Source organism: Panicum virgatum, chromosome 4N (genome assembly GCF_016808335.1).
Source record: "Panicum virgatum strain AP13 chromosome 4N, P.virgatum_v5, whole genome shotgun sequence".
In the NCBI taxonomy this organism is placed as follows: domain Eukaryota; kingdom Viridiplantae; phylum Streptophyta; class Magnoliopsida; order Poales; family Poaceae; genus Panicum; species Panicum virgatum.
Window position 1 is genome coordinate 48,739,084 of NC_053148.1, and position 20,393 is coordinate 48,759,476.

At 48.5% G+C, this 20,393-nt stretch overlaps 3 protein-coding genes across 4 annotated transcripts; 1 reads left to right on the top strand and 2 right to left on the bottom strand.

The window, feature by feature from the left end:
• Window positions 1-7,259: 7,259 nt before the first annotated feature.
• LOC120668728 (delta-aminolevulinic acid dehydratase, chloroplastic) lies at window positions 7,260-11,195 on the bottom strand. 2 transcript variants are annotated; one of them, XM_039948485.1, is made up of 13 exons: window positions 11,087-11,195; window positions 10,526-10,823; window positions 10,311-10,422; window positions 10,157-10,230; window positions 9,961-10,029; window positions 9,810-9,893; window positions 9,655-9,724; window positions 8,979-9,034; window positions 8,775-8,896; window positions 8,617-8,688; window positions 8,445-8,526; window positions 8,281-8,358; window positions 7,260-7,730 (listed from the first exon to the last, which is right to left on the bottom strand). In XM_039948485.1, the coding sequence occupies exons 2-13, from the start codon at window positions 10,814-10,816 to the stop codon at window positions 7,560-7,562; spliced, it is 1,281 nt and encodes a 426-aa protein (XP_039804419.1). In that variant the 5' UTR covers window positions 10,817-10,823; window positions 11,087-11,195; the 3' UTR covers window positions 7,260-7,559. The 2 variants fall into 2 exon arrangements, with proteins under 2 accessions (XP_039804419.1, XP_039804420.1); XM_039948486.1 differs by lacking the exon at window positions 11,087-11,195 and having other exon boundaries at window positions 10,526-11,080.
• Window positions 11,196-11,948: 753 nt separating this feature from the next.
• On the top strand, window positions 11,949-13,346 carry LOC120671179. Its single transcript, XM_039951457.1, has 2 exons — window positions 11,949-12,523; window positions 12,609-13,346. The coding sequence occupies exons 1-2, from the start codon at window positions 12,362-12,364 to the stop codon at window positions 12,906-12,908; spliced, it is 462 nt and encodes a 153-aa protein (XP_039807391.1). The 5' UTR covers window positions 11,949-12,361; the 3' UTR covers window positions 12,909-13,346.
• Window positions 13,347-14,954: 1,608 nt separating this feature from the next.
• Window positions 14,955-19,545, bottom strand: LOC120668729 (protein HIGH CHLOROPHYLL FLUORESCENCE PHENOTYPE 173, chloroplastic-like). The gene is made up of 13 exons (XM_039948488.1): window positions 18,529-19,545; window positions 17,652-17,864; window positions 17,337-17,541; window positions 17,108-17,183; window positions 16,856-16,991; window positions 16,649-16,753; window positions 16,466-16,543; window positions 16,177-16,266; window positions 16,033-16,098; window positions 15,745-15,801; window positions 15,572-15,649; window positions 15,420-15,467; window positions 14,955-15,305 (listed from the first exon to the last, which is right to left on the bottom strand). The coding sequence occupies exons 1-13, from the start codon at window positions 19,255-19,257 to the stop codon at window positions 15,234-15,236; spliced, it is 1,953 nt and encodes a 650-aa protein (XP_039804422.1). The 5' UTR covers window positions 19,258-19,545; the 3' UTR covers window positions 14,955-15,233.
• Between the last annotated feature and the right edge of the window lie 848 nt (window positions 19,546-20,393).

Consider the following 20,393-nt stretch of genomic DNA (forward strand, 5'->3'; position numbering starts at 1 on the left):
ACCCTCTGTACCCCCTTCAAGTCTCGGATCGGTCCCATCCGAGTGATGGCCGAGACTTTGTCAGGGTTGGGTTCGATGCCCCACTGGGAGACAATGAAACCCAAGAGCATGCCTCGAGGCACCCCGAATACGCACTTCTCGGGGTTAAGTTTTACCCCTTTGGCCCGTAGGCAATCGAATGCGATCCTGAGATCGGCAACCAGGTCATCCGCCTTCCTGGATTTTACAACGATGTCATCGACATATGCCTCTACGCTCCGCCCGAGATGGTCTCCGAAAACGTGGAGCATACACCGTTGATAGGTAGCTCCGGCGTTTCTGAGGCCAAAGGGCATCGTAAAGTAGCAGTACATGCCAAAAGGTGTGATAAAAGAAGTCGCGAGCTGGTCGGACTCTTTCATCTTGATTTGGTGGTAACCGGAGTAAGCATCAAGAAAGGATAAGAGCTCACATCCCGCAGTAGTATCTACAATCTGATCAATTCGTGGCAAGGGAAAGGGAACCTTCGGACATGTCTTATTTAGACTAGTGTAGTCCACACACATCCTCCAGTTTTCACTCTTTTTCTTCACTAATACTGGATTAGCTAGCCACTCGGGATGGAATACCTCTTTGATGAATCCGGCCGCCAGAAGTTTCTGCAACTCCTCGCCGATCGCCCGGCGCTTGAGCTCGTCGAAGCGTCTTAGGCGCTGCTTCACCGGCTTGGAGTTGGGTCGGACATCAAGAGAGTGCTCGGCGACCTCCCTCGGTATGCCAGGCATGTCCGAGGGGCTCCACTCAAAGATATCTGCGTTGGCGCGGAGGAAATCGACGAGCACCACTTCCTATTTGTCGTCGAGGGTGGCGCTGATCTGCAACACCTTGTCGTCGGAGTGGCTTGGGTCGAGGGGTACTTTCTTGATACCCTCGGCGGGCTCGAAGCTCCCGGCGTGTCGGTGCGTGGAGTCTAAGGCCTCGCTCGCCATTTTGTTGAGGGTGGCTGCGAGGACCTCGTCCTCCGCTTGAGCTTCCGCACGCTCAACGCACTCGACGTCGCACTCGTAGGCGTGCTCGAACGAAGAGCCGATGGTGATGACGCCCTTCGGACCCGACATTTTGAGCTTGAGGTAGGTGTAGTTGGGGACAGCCATAAACTTGGCGTAGCAAGGACGACCAAGGATGGCATGATAGGACCCTCGAAATCCCACCACCTCGAAAGTAAGAACCTCCTTGCGGAAGTTGGCGGCTGTGCCGAAGCATACAGGCAGATCGATCTGGCCGAGGGGTTGGACTCGCTTCCCCAGCGCAACGCCATGGAATGGCGACTTGCTGGGGCGAAGCTTGTCCAGTCCGATCCCCATGAGCTCCAAGGTAGGGGCGTACATGATGTTGAGGCTGCTGCCTCCGTCCATGAGCACCTTGGAGAAGCGAGTGTTGCCGATGATGGGATCGACAACGAGCGGATACCGTCCCGGATGCGGGACGTAGTCGGGGTGGTCCTCGCGGCCAAAGGCGATGGTATCCTTCGACCAGTCGAGGTAGGATGGCGTGGCTTTGGTAACGGAAAAGACTTCGCGGCGCTCACGCTTGCGCTGCCAAGAAGTCATATTCGTCGTTGTTCCTCCAAAGATGAAGAAGGCGTTCTCCACTGGGGGGAACTCGTCATCTCCACCTTTGTCACCAGCATCCTTCTTCTTGTCCTCGTCGCGATGCGCGATGCGGTTGTAGTATTTCTTGAGCATCTCGCACTGCTCGAGGGTATGGTTGACCGGGCCCTTGTGGTAAGGACACGGCTTCTTAAGCATGTCGTCGAACTGGCCACCACCGCCTCGAGGGGGGCCTCGAGGTCCCTTGCGGTCTGGGGCAGCTGCAAAGGCCTCCTCGGAGTCCCCTGCCTGTCTTGACCCGCGCTGGCTTGGTGGGACCGGCTTCTTTCCCTTCTTCCCCCGCTTCAGTTTCTTGGCGGGGGCATTGGGTTTGACGCTGCCGCCCTCCGCAGGCGCATCGTCTTTGCGCTTGCTCGATTTGTCGTCGAAGATGGCACCAACCGCTTCCTCGCCGGCGGCGTAGTTGGTGGCAGCGTCGAACAACTCATTGGTGTTAACGGGTCGGCTTCTCGCAAGCTCATGCACCAAGTTCCTGCACGTCGTACCCTCGAGGAAAGCGTTAATGACCTCGACGTGGGTGACGCTGGGGAGCTCGGTGCACTGCTTGGAGAAGCGTCGCACGTAGTCACGCAGGGACTCGCGGGGCTTTTGGCGACACCCTTTGAGGTCCCAAGAGTTCCCAGGGCGAACATACGTGCCCTGGAAATTGCCCACGAAGATGTGGACAAAATCGACCCAGTTGTGGATCTGATCCGCGGGCAGGTGCTCGAGCCACGTTCGTGTGGCGTCAGCAAGATGGAGAGGAAGGTTGCGGATGATGGCCGCGTCCTCCGTCGCGCCGCCTAGCTGGCATGCTAGGCGGTAGTCGTTAAGCCAGACTGCAGGATCAGTCTCGCCCGAGTATTTGACGAGGGTGTTGGGTTGTCGGAAGCGCGGGGGAAAAGGCGCGGTTCGAATCTCCCGGCTGAACACCCGGGTGCCCGGAGGCTCTGGTGACTCACCCCTGTCGTGCTCGGGGTCGAAGCGTCCACCCCGTCGAGGGGTGTACCTCCTGCCGTCGATGACGTTGCGGGCGTCGCCGTCGCCAGCGTGCCCGCGAGTGTCACGGATTCGCTCCCTTACGGGAACTCTCCCGATGCGCTCGTGCACCGAGGGTGTCCTCGCGCCGGGCGCTACGGCTGCTTTGCCCTTCGCCGCTGGGGGTGTGTGCACGGAGACCTCACGGTCCTGGTGCGCAGTCCCGTCACACTGCTCCGGGGCCTTCGAGCGCATGCGAGACGAAGAACTCTCGGCCTGCTGCACGGCAGCTTGCTCGATGAGCTCCTGTGCCTCGCGGCGCAGGTTGCGGCCCGAAGGTGTCGATGGCTCGGGCATAGCTTGGAGTAGGTAAGCCGCAGCGACGAGCTTCTCGCCCGCCGTCTTCAGTTACGGAGATTTGTCGACGTTGTCGTCGGCCAGGATGCGCTCCCGGGCAACACGTCCCGCCGCCTGGGCGTGTGCACCAGGCACGGCACGCTGCTGCTCGAGTGCGGCGCGTAGCTCCTGGGTTTGTTGACGCTGCTCGTCGAGCTTGGCTTGAAGCTCTTTGAGCTGCGCCAGCTGGGCCTGTCGCGCCGCCGAGCTTGACGAGGAAGGCGCTTCAGGCGGGTTCGCTGGTTGCTTTGCCCGCGCGTCCGCCCCGGCTTCCCCGTCGTTGCCTGGGGCGTTGTCATTTTGCTCGTCCGCAAGGTCCACCATGAAGCACTCCCGGGAAGGATCGAAATCCCCCTCGCTGGAGTCTTCGGAGCAGGTGAGGCAGTAGGCCGTCGCCAGCTGGAACGCGCGGAGAGCGTCGGGGTCGCGGGCCCCGGAGTAGTCCTCGGCCTCCTTGGCTACAAAGTTGGTCATGAAGAAGTCGATGTCGTCGGCGATCGAGCTCGCCGTCTCGGGGTAGGATTCGTCAGGAGATGACGCGATGGGGCTGCGAATCGACCGAAGATGATAACCCGGCAGATCCCCACGCTCGTTGAAGTCAGCGATGGTTGACGAGGCGTGGGCGGCAGCGTTGCGCATCCCGAAGGGGAATGGCGACGCCGAAGTCGAGTCCCCCCTGGGAGGCACTAGTGTTGCCGCAGGCGATGGTGCCGGCGCAGATGACGCCGAGGCACGCGATGGCGAAACGGTTGCCCCATTGGTCGTGATGCTGAGTTGCGACACGCCAGCCTCGACCCACGTGGGGGAGCTGTGGCGTGCCGCACGACGCCGCTCCGCGCGTGCTTGTCGCGAACGCTGACCCGAGCGCCTGTTGCGCCGGGCTGGCGAAGTCGGAGTGATGAGGTTGCGTTCGGAGGAGAGGAGCTGCATGAGGTAACCGTTGCCGGTTGTCCTGAACTCGAGACTCCCGAACGAGATCGCGCGTCCCGCTGGAAACGGATCCGAAACACCCATAGGGTATGGGTTCGATCTGCTCGCCATTCCTGGAGATCAAGTGGGAAAAAGAGAGAAAAAGTCACGCAGCGCCCCTACCTGGCGCGCCAACTATCGGCGTTCTGACCCGTGGGGCCTGAATCCCAACTAGTAAATGCTGCGTGTTTCCTCGTCCCAGATGATGATGCAAGAGGCAATCACAGTAACGCACGGTTTTATCCTGGTTCCGGCCGCGGGGCCGTACGTCCAGCAAAGGGGGTGTGCGAGGGCACTGTATTATCTTGCACCCGAAGTGCTCGTAGTAGGGGATACAAGCAAGGCGAGAGAGGGAGAGAAGCTCCCAAGTCTCTGCTAGAGGTGGAGTTGGTTGAGATGAGTGCTCAGTCGTGCTGAGAGTCCTCTGAGGGGGAGTTCAGAGAACTTACTTCCAACCTTTGATTGGAGAGAGTCGATCAGCCCCTCCAAAAGGAAGCCCACCCTCTCCTTTTATAGTTGTAAGAAGGGGCGGCGTACATGAGTGTAGGGGCGCGGAAGTCGTCGTTTTCCCCTGAATCGCGGGTACAGTGGTCGAGCACTGTAGGAAGTGTACTGTGGGAAGGCGACGCACGTCGCTGTCATCCTGGGCTCCGTCCTTGGTCTCGTGGAGATGGCGGCGGCCGTCCTGCAGAGTCCCAGCGGTAGTAATGGCGTGGGACGGTCCCGGACCCCCTGGTCGGGGTGCGAGCGTGCGCACTAGAAGGTCCGGGGGCGCGTGGAAGTCCCGGACCCCACAAGAGGGAGGTCCGGGACCGTCCGCGCATGCGGAGTGCCCCTCCCGGAAGGGCACGTGACATCGCCAGACCCCTTCCCCAGGGGGAGGTGTGTTCGGATGGTTGATGTCGGCGTGACAGTAACGGGGGCGGCGCCAACTTGTCTTGTACCGCGTTGAATGCTCCACAGTGCTGCTATAGCGGCTGGGGTGGCAGAGCGGTGACCGGGGTCAGTGGACGGGACGCCGGTCACATCCACTGCGGGAGTGGCAGTCTGACGCCGCCCGTCCTTTGAGCCGTGGCGGAGTAGCTGGCCTTTAATGCCTTTGTACGGCGGTCGGTTGGGCGGCGGGGCCACTTGTCCCTTGTGCCGAGAGATGGCCTCGAGCGAGGCGGAGATTGGCCACCCGCTCGAGGGCAGGTCCGCTGTCCTCGAGCGAGGCGGAGACTGGCCACCCGCTCGAGGGCAGGTCCGCTGTCCTCGAGCGAGGCGGAAATGCGATTGCGCGGTCGAGGGTCCGAGGGGAGCCCTCGAGCGAGGCGGAGATGAGTGACCCGCCCGGGGGTAGATTCGCTACCCTCGAGCGGGGCGGAGATTGTTCGGTGGGCCTGAGAGGGGTGCGAATGGGCCACATGCTGGGCTTCTTTGAGTCCTTTCCTCTCTTCCAGATTTGGAAGGAGGTCGGGGGCCTTTGTGGGCCCAGTTGCCTTAACATGTGTTTGTGTTTTCGAAAGTGGTTTTAGTACTCCAATTAGGGTGTCCCTAATTGTGGCACCCGACAGTTTTGTATTCGTATCCGATGAGATCCGTATCCGCATTCGTATCCGGATTAAAATATAGTAAAAAATGACATTCGGATCCAATTTCATCCGTATCCGATCTGAATCCATCCTTGGGGGTCACGTGGGACGCCATGAATGTGCGCTCGTTCTTGTTCAACCTACATGGACCTACATGGTTGCCTGATCCACAAACACCAATTTTTCAAAACGAAAACATGCACCATTTAACCCAATGGAGTGTTGCGTACTAGATCCTCAGTTCTGATAGTCTCTGTTTAGTTTCCAAAAAAATTTCTACAGTACCCATCACATCGAATCTTTGGACAATTGCATGGAGCATTAAATGTAGTTGAAAAATATAACTAATTACAAAGTTTAGCTATAAATGACGAGACGAATCTTTTAAGCCTAATTTTTTTTAGAGAAGAGGGTTTCCCTGTTTTAATCCATAGGAGAAAAAAGTAACCAGGTGTAAGTTTAGGCGTATTCGAGGCGCGCCCGCCAAAGAAAAAAAAACAAAGGCGCTCAGGCCACTGAACCAGTAACTAAGGCAGGTAAATGACGATCAAGCAACTGAAGATCAGACTGAAGAGCGCTAGAACTTGATGAAATTTAAGTTTCCAGCTGCGGCTCCTAGCTCGTTGTAGGCGGAGCAGTACTTGACCACCGCGACTCCCGTATGATCCTTAATGGTTCTTTGGTTTTTGCCTCCAGTTGTGCGACGACTTCCTCCAGCTGGCAAACGTTTTCTTCCTTGCATAGCCCTGCCATCTTCTCAGCGCAGCCATAGTTTTGTGCATCAGCTTCCTCACATCTGACCACTTCTCCCCTTAAAAACAAAAAGCATTCCTTAATTTCCAAATACACCATAGAATGGCAGAAGTGCAAATATTTAACACAGCATGTTTCTTCCTACTTAACCACCACTTGGCTACATTTTCAAACCCTCCAGTCAACTGGATACCAAAGATAGAAGAACACCACTCCCACATAGAATTGGCTACACAACAATCAAAGAACAAATGGAAGATACTCTCAGATTCAGTGCAAAAGACAGGTTTTATCACCCACTTCCCTCCTCTGCAACAGGTTATCCCTAGTAAGAAGCTTATTGTTGCTTAGCAGCCACAAAAAAACCTGCGCTCTAGGAGGAATGCACAAATCCCAAATAGCTGGGGGTACAATGGTTTAACACCTCTAAAACTAACCACTGCATACAAAGATTGCACAGAGTAAACACCATTGGAAGTGAACTCCCACACAACTGAATCAGGTTCATTTGAAAAAGAAATGTCTTCAGCAATAAATAAAATATCATTCCACATCTCCATCAAATAAAGGTGAGACAGTCCTCCTGAAGGAGGACTTTAAAGTTTCACCATCCCAGGCTTCAACAATAGTTTTACCTTGCTAATTGATTAACACATATAGCGGCCAAAATTGAATAGCGAGGCTAGAATTACCGAACCAATGATCCTCCCAATACCTGATCCTTCTACCATCACCCACAGACCACTTGAACCCCATTTGGGCTGCTTGTTTAGCCCAGAGCACACCCTTCCAAAAAGGAGAAGCCCCAAGATCAGACCCACAAAAAAGGTTTGGGTTGTCAAGTTTATATTTATAATCTACGATCTTTTTCCACATGGGGTATTTTAAGGCTAATTAGTTCATGATTGAATATTAATTTCTAAATAACAATGAAAGTGTTACAGTACCCAAACTCAAAAAATTTCGCGAACTAAACAGTGCCTTATTCTGTTATTCTGTATTGCCAAAATGCAACTCTGATTTTTTAAAAAAAAAACAAAAGAGAAGAACTTGACAGTGTTTGCACGACTATTTCTGACGCAGATCATTCACGTGTGTACCCTACTTGTTCGAGGCCTCAGGTAATCCGAGTACAAAGCATCCTCAGCACGATATTTGCGGGCTAATACTAGCAACCAGTTGGGGGGTACAGGACGAGCTTCAGCTCAACTCAAAACTCATCATGTCGCGTGACACTCCGCAGCCTTTCTCCAGGGTTGACCTACTTGGATCCCATGCCGCACAGGACGCCCGCGGCCTGACGGGCGAAGTAGGTCAGGATGACGTCAGCGCCGGCACGCCGAAGGCACATGAGCGACTCCATCATCACCTTCTGCTCGTCGATCATGCCCAGCGCCCCGCCGGCTTTGATCATCGAGTACTCGCCCGAGACCTGAACAAGGGCCGGGAGATTAGTAAGTAGGCTCGTGCATACGTCGGTGTCAGCAAAACATTTCAGTTGAGTTAAATGCAACTGTAAGCACGGAACTGAACAAAATTCATGGGAAGTAAAACAAAATAAGGATCAGGCATAGGCAGGGCCACAACATAGCAAGCCGCAATGATCAAGAAGTGACCATGCTCCAAGTAAAACTGATTGTGCTTAAAGTATTGTTTTGAGCTACTGATGGTGCTAAAAGTAAGCATCGAATAATTTATGAATAATGTGATCTGGACAAAAAAAGAAAGCTTCTTCGGAAATGAAGATAGGATGAACCAGCAAGACTTTTTTTATTTTAAAAAAAAGGTTAACCACTGAGGTGTCCAGCAAATGGAAACGCTGCATTCTTATATGTAGTACTAGTAGAGCGTCGATGCAACAGGCAATTGAATATAGACCAGTGGAATTGGCACTGCTGGTTGACTCCAAACAAGGAACGTGAACTTTTTGTTCAAATAGAAGGGAAAATTGCACAGTAGACTTAGTTACACAATGAACTAACCTGGTAAGCAGCAATGGGCAGCGCTGAATTATCCCGAAGAAGTCGGATGATATCCAAGTATGGTAATCCTGGTTTTACCTGTCAAATGAGGACCGTGGTTTTAGACCAACACATAAACATTCCATCTTCATAACAAGCCACTGTTTTATATAGAGGAGCATTACTAGAAGAATGTCAGCTCCTTCTGCCTCATCTGCTGCAGTTTCTATGAGGGCTTCTCTGTAGTTGGCTGGGTTCATCTGATAACTTCACAATGAAGAGAAAGCAGACATTTAGATATCAAGCCAATAGATTGTTAATTAGATGGAAATAGTATCTTTGGTGTCAGTTTCATACGTTTTCTTATCTCCAAATCTTGGATTTGAATCTAAAGCTTCTCTGAATGGGCCATAAAATGAACTGGAATACCTGCAAAAACAGACATTACAGATGTAGCAGGATGGCAATATGGGGCATGGAATTGATATGGCGATATGAACACCATAGATACAAACTTTGCTGTGTAGGACATAATGGAGACATCATGGAAACCCTCAGCATCAAGAGCAGCACGAAGTGCTCCAACACGGCCATCCATCATGTCACTAGGGCTGACAACATCAGCACCAGCACGAGCCTATTTATTTAGGGAAGCAATTTTTTAGAAAAAAAAATAATGCAGTTAGGCCATTATCAGAATATCGAGAGACGAGTTTGACCTGTGAAACAGCTTGCTTGCACAACTGATAAACTGTTTCATCATTCATAATTACTCCTGATGCAAGACAGAAACAAGTCAATGATTAGCAGGAACAAAGAAGTTATTTTTGGAGATTCTTATGACTGCTATCTGGTCCAGATAAAAAAAAACAGATTACTTCTTTAAAGTGCTTAATTAAAAATAAAATCAAGCATCATCGTCCAACATAGTGTAAAAGCCAAATTGACATCTTGACTAATGTGCTTCTCAGCCGTTACTCCATGAAAGGGAAACATTGAACTCACTGATTGAACACTAAGAGCAGTGATGAGCAGTTTAGCTAGGGAAACAGAGCAAAAAAAAAATGGTTCAAACTAACTTCTAGCCAACCAAAATTATAAACACTGTATTTTTTAGGACTCCCAGATAGAAGGTAACTCTGCCAGAATGCTTACTGTGGACAATTTATGAAGAAATGGAAATTATTTGTTTACATCATCTTTAGGAAAAGGTGAACAGTTGTAATCATCTGAGTTTTCAGTCCAAATCTGTGAAACTACTTTTGGCCTTACAGTTTTTTTCTTGGGAATAGCAAGATCGATATGCAGAGAATGGATGAAAATGGTCATATATCATATATCGCTTCATTCTCTGATGTGTGCAAGATAAAAAAAAAGGATGACCATCTTTCATACCATCTTCCCTCACAATACCATCATGGCCATCAGATGAATAAGGATCCAATGCAACATCAGTGTAGATAACCTAAATCAGTAAAATTATTTAGAGGAAAGATACTAAGAACAATGATGCAAGCTTTGGACATTGAATGAGGGGGCACAAAACTTACAATATCAGGGAATTTGTCTTTAAGCAAGCGGATTGTACGTGGAACCAGTCCATTATCATTGTATGCTTCATCACCTGTTGGAGTCTAGAGGAAAAGAAGAGTGAGCCACACCAAGACAAAAAAAGATGATTTGTTATACTAGTTAACATACCTTCAATGCATCGGGAACTTTTGGAAATAGCACGAAACTGTTAACACCAACATCACGTGCCTTGTAAACCTGCATAGAACATCAGTTTGAACAGTTAATACTAAGGATCCAAGAAAATATATTTCTCTGTCTCCAATCTAAAATAACACTACAATATACACTCATGATGTGATATAATCACTAAGACTCCCAATACCTCATCAAGAAGCCCATGTCTCCACCCAAGCCTATAGCACCCTGGCATTGCTCCGATAGGAGCATCATCTTCTCCTGCAGATCATCACCGAGCAAACTACATATATCAAAATATCTCGTGCCCAACACTCTTGTCAGCGCATTCCACTACCAACCTTCATGGATAAACAATGGGAGCACAAAATTGGCAGGTGAGATGCTCGTCTCCTGGAATGCAGCCCTAAGAGCAGGCGACTTCCGGTTGCGACGTGGGCGCTTTGTCATGTCCTGAGAAATTCGTGGGAAAGGAACTCTACAATTCAGAATTTTGCAATTACACTTAAAAGCATATAAATGCATAATTGACACCGGATATCCAGTGAGTGCATACAAGGGGCCTGATCTCCGGTGTTCCTTCAGGAGCCTTTGGTCTAACCAAGGGCGGAGGAGCAGGGAATTTCCCAGCGACGGCGTCGGCCTCGCACTCCTCGATAGTCCTCCCTGACGGGGCCCTTACGGCCGCCGCAGCCTCCTGCTCGCTGCTGACCCTGACGGCCGTGGAACGCAGCCTTGGCCCGGCTCTTGGAACAGCGAAGCAGCTCCCGAATGCTGAGTGACCGTGGCAGCTCCTACCCTGGAACATCTGCACGTTGGAAGGGGAGAAGGAGACGGTGGACGCCATGGCCTAACTGCAACGTCAACGCCAATAAGATGGATTCCGCAGACATGGTCAGCAATTGGGAACTATCTTATCTTCTAATCCTGCATAATTCGACTAAAATTTGGGATCTTGATAAGAACAGTAGGTGGAGCTGTTGGATTGAACTGATGTTGGGATTGGAAGTGGAAATTCTCAGAGAAAACGAATCAGAGGATTGCTGTTGTGCAGTCAAGGACCTTCCAAATCTTGGAGAAGAAGAAGATGCGGAGGAAGAGATGGCGGCAGGCTTACCTGGACGCTGGAGAAGAAGATGAGGGGGGAGGAGACGCAGCAGCACGAGAGGGATTTCGTAGAAGGCTGCTAATCCTGTGGCCTCGGTTTGCCCTTAGGGCCCTGTTTGGTTCCCTTAACATATCATAGCACACCATTCCCGAAAAAAGAATCTCGCATGCATGGAGTACTAAACGAAGTTTATTTGCAAAACCTTTTCACGGATGGGTGTAACTTTTCACGACGAATCTAATGACAGTAATTAATCAATGATTGGCTACAGTGATGCTACAGTAACCAACCTCTAATCGCGCGGTCAAAGGCCTCATTAGGTTCGTCTCGTGAAGTAGAACAGGGCTGTGGAGTTAATTTTGCGAATTGACTTTATTTAGTACCCCTAATTATTAGTCAAATTTTTTGTGCTACTAGTACTACTACCAACCAAACAGGGCCTAGGCTGACTCCAACAGCGCAGCTAAACAAGAAGGCAAAAGGCAAAATAGCTCCCGCACAGCACTGTAGCAGCATTTAACCTTGTCCAACAAAGCGGGCAAAAGGGACCGGCATTTTGCAGGCGAGGAGAGAGAAGCCAAAATGCGTGCTCTATCCGCGAGAGCCATCCACGGCGCGCGCAACGGTAAGTTTCTAGGGAGAGAGAAAGCCGTGCGGCAGGGGAGAACTCGCCGGTTTGGGGTCGTACAGCGGCGGCGGACAACGAGCTCCTCGGCGGCGCGGTCACCTCCAGGGACTCCGACAACGAGGTCCGTCCCCCTTCCGCTCTTCCCCTTGCCCTCCACCCCTCCCTGTTATCGAATCGATCGATTTGTTGAAGCGGCCCGTTGTTAGCTTATCCGTACAATGGTGGTTTGTATGCAGATCCATGCTCACAGCGGCCGGATCTTGCGCGAGTAGGTTGGCGTTGTTGGCCTCGTGGTTGCAAAGCTGAGTTCTTCGCTGTAGCTAATTTTTTTAATCGATCTAGATGAGCAAGGCCGAGGATGTCGCGGAAACAGCTATTCACAAAATGCAACAGATCTCCAAGCAGCTCGTTGATCTGTTCACGAACAAGCTCATGTATCGCGTGCTTAGTTTCAACAATTGTGCTGGCACTTTCTAGAGTATTTGTGTTATGTTCCCAATTGTTGCCGAGCATGCAAGTTTAGTTTCACGAACTAGCAATGTTTCTACCAAATAAATGGCATGCATGATTCAGTTGTGACTCAATTTATGTTTGCTTGTATCAATGAATTATCCTAATTATTATAGCCTTATTGTATATGGAACAGTTTGTCATGAATGAAGCGTGTTTTGCTTATAAAGTTAAACTCCTGCAGGATGGAACACAACTTGAATTATGGATTCACTGGTGCTACCAGTCAGGCATACCCTGACTCCCAAGAATGGGAGTTCCCTTTGTCTGCATCATTGGCTGAGATTGAGCAAGCTACAACTCATCAAGTAAGTTGATGATGATTTGAACAACGCAATTTGGCAGGGCCGGACTAAATACTTTTATTGGACTTTTGACTGTTAAACGCAATAGTTGCAGGAAGCCATGCGGCATCAAATGTCATTTGAACCTCCCAGACCTGAAGCTGTAGCTGTACCTGTGGACGCCAGCAATGAAAATGCCGAGGTAATTGTACAAGCAGTAGCAGTAAACATTCCTGGTCAGTCCAAAAGAGGAGGGAAAGGTAATAAGACTGCCAGAGGAAATGACAAGAGGGTATCACAAAGAGGTAAATCATTTAGCAAAGAGGAAGATAGAATTATTTGTTCGGCCTTCCTGAATGTGAGCAAAGACCCAATTACTGGTGTGTCCCCTTCACTTGATAAATTTTAAAGATTTGATAGTTGTGATGTTAGTAAACTTATTACGTTTACATATGTAGGAACCAATCAATCTAGTGGAGGTTATTATCAAAGATTGCATGAATATTTTGTGGAGAACATTGATTTCCCTACTTCAAGAAGTTAGATTGCGATATCTAACCGGTGGCTCACCATACAAAAGGCTGTTAATAAATTCTGTGGTTTTTTTTTCTATTGTTGAAAGGAGGAATGAGAGTGGAAAAACAGAACAGTACTCATCACCATATACATCATTGACAGTGTTGACAAAGTGCATGAGGGTCTCGAGAACGGTTGTCTCTGCCATTTTGTATGTGTCATCTAATGCATCTGCAGCGCCGCCATACGCTAACATTCTCATTGCAATTAAGCACTTGTGAATTGGAGTGAAACCTAACTTCTTTGCTGCATTTCGTTTTTGCTTGAAATACTTGTTTTCTTCTTGTGACATCATCAACAATGCATAGAAACAAAGACTTCCGCATTTTGAACCTACAAAGTGTACATGTGCAATGCTTTAGGAAACCTATGCCGACATGTTGAACCAACATTTTCACATAGTAAAATGAATTCATATGTGATGGTTGATGATACATGCGCCTGAAATCTTCCTCGCCGAACAATGCATTCTCATTGAAGTAATCTCGCATGATTTGTTCGTTCACCTCTTCTCTTTTTCGATTCTTCACAGCATGACAAAAAAAGATCGTCCCCACCGCCGTTTATTGCCTACTCCCAATGCCACTGCAACAGCGGTGGCTTTGAGTTCTTCCTCTTCCCGACGGTTTGCGGTAGACGTACCACACATCCCCATCTTGATGTATCTCCAAGCCATGTTCAAGAGTGAAGAGGTGAGCGTGCTGCAATAAAAAATGTTGAAGAGTCAGTACCTTCCTCCACCTTCGATTCAATAGCAACCATGGCTACCGGAATCGCCACCTTCCTCCACCTTCGATTCAATAGCAACCATGGCTACCGGAATCGCCACCTGGAATCACCGGATCCAGTGACAGGCAGGCGGCGCGCGGCGGACTTCCACCAGAGCCCGCGAGCCAACTGCCAGGGGAATGGAGGTGCCTCTTTGCCTGTGCTGTTGGAGCGAGGCCAAAATGCCTACGGTAGCCATTTCCCAACCGGTAGCTATATCCTCCATTTGCATTCTCTGTATGCCTATCCTTGTTGGAGTTAGCCTTAGTAGACTACTAGAGGCTTGCGTTTCTTTGTCGCCATCCTCTCCCTGTTTGTCTGTCACCTACTCCTCGTTCAGGTTCGAGTTCAGACTTCACTTTAGACCATCACATACCCCAATTTTCACTGGCCAAATACATGAAAAGGAAAAAAAAGAAAAGAGGGGAAATACACCGAATGACAGAACAATCAAGATGTTATGTTGGAGTCCTATTTCTACAATATCAATGTTACAAATGATAAAATTGCGAAGCGCGTTGTTTCGAGTTCTAATATTGCAAATTTTATTTTTTTTTTGAAAAGCACATACCCCAATTCACAAGGTACAATCTGTTCTGCTTTGCATACACGCTCTCAATTTTTAGACCTCTGTCAACAAACTCGGCAAAAATGGAAACTCTTTCCTAAAAAAATCCTACTTTGCAAAATTGCTCCAATTATGTTGTCTCAAAATTTAAATAAACTCATTTCAAATTAAAGTAACGTTTAGGCTAGGCTCACTTGATTACTCAAATGGTAAACACCATTTATAGGAGATGATACGAAAGAGAAGCAAACACAGTTTAACTTGATAGCCCGCCCTATCTACCGTGACAGAACCAACAATCATCTACTCATGACAAATTTGCTGGAAGAGACAAACCAAGTGAACCTTTTTTTTTTGTGAGGGCATCATCTGTAGAGTTATGACATGGTGAATGTAGCAAGAAAATGCAATGTACACTTAGAAGCGGGCAAGGTTTTCTGAACTTGCGGCCACAAGTTTATGACCTTCAAGATAAGTATACACATATAAATAACTTTGCAAACAAATCATATCACCATTTTATAAGGGGCATTGCTTCCCATGTTCCGAAAGTTGGTCTCTTCTATTTTCTTTTCTGCTGTCAAAATGCGAATGGTTACGTTTTTAAAAGAAGAGTAGGAAAGGAGAACTTATATAATTACAAGAAGTCATCGTATTGGTTTCCTGAAGTCAATCTGTGTGACGATCTTTACAAAAAGTGCCGAAACGGCCTACCATGTGAATTGCACAAGGCATGTATACAAAAGCAAAATGTATGGCTTCACAAGAGGAGAAAATATACACATTACATGACCCACATATCTGAGTCTCCAGGCACATCAATCAGGTGTTCTTCTCTAGAACAGATAATGCAGGTGTAAGATAGTTGTTAGCCTTGTCTGGTAGATGAGCCACCTGAAAAACATTCACAGCGCATTACAAAACATGAAAACGAACAAGAAACACCAATTTATGGCCTTCATTGGAATACGAAGATCCATCAATTTTGGATTTCAGTTATAAACTTACAAGTTCATATAGCTCGTTCCCTTGGTCAGCAACGTACTCGTAACATACCTAATTGAGTGCATATCAATAAGTTAGTCATTGCATAACTACGTATTATCGTCAGTTTGAAAATCATTGCCATACATGAAAGAGAGAAGAAGATGAAATCTTACATCAAAACTTTTGTTTCTTGCAGTGGAATCATGCAATGCTTTGACACAAATATCTGCTACATCAGCACAGCTAATACCCTACATATGGAAGTTAAAAGATATACTGTTCAATTTAGCATATGATCCGTATAATATGGCATCACGCAAGCAACTAACGGTTCATGGTATATCACCTGAGAGATTCTGTTCCCTTGATCAAAGATCAGGGCACGCTGACCACCAGGTTCTTCCTGAAACAATATAAAAAGGATCGTCATGGTCATCATGCAACCAGGTCAAATGAAACACAGGCAACAAAATGAAATTAACTGCCACGTTGGCTCATAAGATAGAAATAGATTGCTTCTGGGTTAACCATATGTCTACCATATGTCTATATCTGCACACTGCTAATATCAAGAGCCCAAAGTGAATTGCTAGAAACTTCACTTCACAAATATCAGAAGTTTTTTAGTAGATACCTGCAGCGGGCCCGGGCGCACAATTGTATATCCAAGGCCTGACCTCCTCAATGCATCTTCTCCAGCCTATAAGAGTATCAAGATCCTTAAATATTTGAATTAGATAGACATACAGGTGTGAGGTGTCGTTATGCAAAGTAGAACCTTCTTGGCTTTCAGAACTTGTTCTCTTCTGTTAGGTTCAATTCCTGAACCTGCACATGACACCAATATGAAGTCTGTTTCTTGTCCGGTCTGCACAAAAACAAGGAGACTATGCTTACAAGTTCATGAGACAGAGAGGTAATATTTCCTGGTAAATAATCAGATGGAAATGTTGAAGAAATTTCAACGAAGAATACTTGTGTTTCAAGTTTTCAAAGTAACTAGGGGAGGGAAAAGGAAACAAGTAGCCAAAGTCATGTGAAAGTAAATCAATGTAGGGACAACTTACAGGTAAAGCTTTGATGTATTCCAATTTTAGCTCAAAGTTTCGGGGGTCAGTAGAATTTTGAGATCCATCACCAGGTCTCTGCAGAAAGCATTAGGTGCTAAGCCACCCTTTTGATGTCATAGCCAAAGCTGCATTTACTGTCTTATGGTGACAACGGAAGTTAATACAACATATATCACTAACCTGCCTTTTTGGCTCAAACCTAATGGTCAGTGTATGCACAAGAAAAGGGTCCAGGGGAGGATCTTGTGGGTTTACTGGCCGAAAAGATGAAAATGGCACTCTTACCTGCAGCAAACAAACACAAAAAGATCAAATTCTACATGCTTTAATTGCCTAGCATTCATCTTTCTCGTATAGATAAGATATCAAGCACTACCTAGTACTTACCCTGCAAAAGCCAATTTTTGTAGTCATCCGAGCAAAATACTTCTTGCTCTGGGACGTGTCTGCCAGTGGACCAGTCTCAAGAATAACAACATATGATCTTCCATTTCCTCCCACTGAAAAAATTAAACCATCGTACCTATGCATAGAGCGACAGAAGTGAAATGTCGCACTCACATAATACATTATGATGCATATTTTCACACAAAGATTTGCAACATCAGAGAATAAGCAAAACTTAATAGCTCCTAATACCTGTCTAGGGTGGAACCTAGAGGAAGAGAGAGCCTTTTTGATATCTCAACGTATCCACCTCTCGTGAAAACAAATCCTGAAAATAAGGAAGTTCCATAAGAAACCTAAGGCATGCATAATAAACCAGAAAAAACAGGTATTCTCAAAAAACCAGAAAAAACAGGTAAATCAGAGTAATTTATTCACTGAAAAATCATGTCCTGAAACTGGCAAAAAAACAATATGCTACCTGAGAAAATGGCCATCTGGTCTTCTGAAAATTCAAATGCTGCATCGATACCTTCATCAAATCGAGAAGCAAAGGTATTAGGGAAGTAAGATCCCTGGCACACCTCCCAACCATTCAAGGACTTTGCTGACTTGAATTTTGCTATCCGTAGTTTGCTCTTGCTGCTTTTACCAGCCCTGATCTGGGCCAATTCATTGTAGTAGTCCTGCAGCACAAAGCTGAGCTCCATGACATGCTTCATTTAGGAGTGGTGGTTCGCAGTAACATTAATACAAATAGATGTTGACATGAGAAAAATTAAGTTAGAAGGAATACCTGGAAAGCCTTGCTAGCATTCCTTACCCCTTGGTTATCAACCCTATTTAGGTCTCCTGTAATAGTTGAGCGTGCAGTTGCACAATATATTATCTTGCTGCAGCCTGATACAGCTGCTTTGACAGTTGCAGGATCACCAACATCACCAACAACAATGTCCACAGACCTTGGGAGCATATCTATCACTTCGGGATCGTTTCTTCTTACTAAAGCCTGTCATGATAGGAGAAACTTAGGTTCAGTTTTTCCTTTATCTATTGGAAAAAACACAGATAAGAAGTCTTTAAATAAAGTAAAACACTACAATAGCACCAGTTGCAGGAGAAACAGCTCAGATGTTGGAGGAGAGAAAATCTTTCAGATTCTTTTCAAACCGAAATCAAGGGAGGTGGTTGGTTTCTGTAATATTAATGTGCATCGTTCATTTTGTACTGTAGATTGTTTCAAGGGTGTTCATATTACACAGTGGAACACTCAAACTCTAGAATTCCAGCATGTAATGATGGAAGGGACAAGTTAATGAGCCATGACCTAAGCTCAGCTAAATTAGGACGGCAATGACTATCACATTGGCAGTTTGAGCACGTCAGCAGTTTTAGAAGCTGCAGGCGAGGATGAAAAATCCAGAGAGACATTAGTAGCAGGAAGCATAAAAATTCTTACGATGACAGGCTGCGAAAATTGAAATGCTAAATTAGAATCATTTATCCATAATTATTCACAGCCTATGCAATAATTAAGGTTGCATGTTGATCTATACTACTCCAATGTTGTAAGTTTTAACAGAAGAATCGAAAGCCGTTACCGTTTCAGCCAAATCACCGAACACCGTTTCAGGAGCAGATACCAACAAGCAGAGTGGCGCGCGTATGCTGACCTTGACATTGTAGCCTCGGAGCATGAGCTTGCGCACGACGATGCGTCCGATGCGGCTGGTGGCGCCGACGACGAGGACGGTGGTGTCCTGCGCCCCCGGCACGGTGAACTCGCACATGGGCCCGCCGCGGATGAGCACGGCCTGCTCCTCCTCCGCCAGCGCCGTGGACGAGGCGCTGGAAATCTGCCCGAGCCGCGAGAATTTGCGCCACACCTCGTCGAACACCTGCCGCGACCGCCGGCCCAGCCCCACGGGGTTGACGATCACGTCGTCGAGGCCAGCCACCAACGCCCGGGCATTCTCCTCGGCGCCGCCCTCCTTCTTCCTTTTCTTAGCCTCGTCTTCTGCCGCCGCCGCCGAAGGCTTGTCCGTCCCCTCGTCCTTCTCTTCGAGCTTGGCGGTGGCCGACTTCTTAGCCTTCCGGGACCGGCGTTTCTTGCGCGGCTTCGCGGCCTCCTGCGTGGAGGCGGCGCTGGCCGTCGCCGGCTCGGACCAGTCCTCGTCCACGAGCTCGGCCGCCACAGGCGTGGTGGGCTTGGCGGCGAAGCAGCACGCGGAGCCGTGTTGGTACCGCCTGGTGGCGCCGATGGAGGAGGAGGAGGAGGCGGCGGCGGCGGCCACGGCGTGCGGGAGCGCGCGGGAAGGGGACGCGTGGCTGTGAAACGCCGCGATGGTGCTCACGGCCGCCCCGCCGGGCGGAGGCGCCCGCGCCGCCACGATGGCCGCCATGCCTCTGTCGCTGCTGCTGATGGACAGATGATTAATCCTCTGGCGGAATCCCGGCGTGCTCGCCGCAAATATTCTGGGTGAATCTCGCTGCCGCCGCTGATAAATCCGGGGGCCGGGGGGCGCGGCCTGAGTGGCTGCCGTGCCGGGCTCCAGTTGTGGCTGCGGTTGCTGCGCGGCTGGGGCACACTTGGCGCACAGGCCAGCTCGCTGGCGGGGTCCCCGGCGCAGGGAGACGAGGCGGGCGGGCACGACACGCAGGGTGGGGGGTTGCCGGGTGTCGGCGTGTCGCCGTCAGGAACTCGCTGCCATTTCCCGAAACGGATAAAGGGAGGGCGTGGGGCAGGGGAGGAGGGGAGGAGAGCAGAGGCCGGAGGCGTGGCCGCGCGGCGCGGCGACGTGGTCGTGCCGGGTTCATTCGGCGTGGTTGCTTTGCTTGGACCCATACCAGCAGGCAGGCAGTAAGCAAGGCGAGACTACCACACATTTGGGACGCGTGGAAACGCGGCAAAATTTCCAACTCAACCTGTTGTTTATAAAAAAAAATTAACACGTCACATACATAATCAATAGACATACACACCAATAAAATTGGATCGGCAGATGTGGAGATTTACAAGATCTGTTCGGCTCCAACCAATTAACGGTGTTTTTCTCTCACACCGAATCAACACCAGCCACTGGTCAGATAGTAATACTTTTCTCAGCAAGCCGAACAGAGCCATAGGCAAGCAAAAAATGAGAGCACTTTCGTGCTGAGTAGACTCGAATCCAAGTGGACATATTCCAGTATGGCAACCTAACCAACTGAAGTTTACTGCAATCTGCTTTACAAGATTTATATTGGAAGCAAATGGTATGAGTTTCATTATTAGTATTATGTTAACCATAATTATGAGCCTCATTATTAGTATTATGTTAACCGTAATCCTTTTGGTTGTGACGGTGTTGTCCATACAGATCGTAGCTTATTTTTAAGGGAAGAAACAACATTAGGAAGACATTAAAATTCGATTTCATTTCTTTCTGTGAGATAAAAGAAATTCTGGACTTAAAAGATTGATGCTCAAGTTTCAATTCGTGATATATTTGCAGACCTGGCAAGCAAAACTACAGAGGACACTTGCAAATGGGTTGTG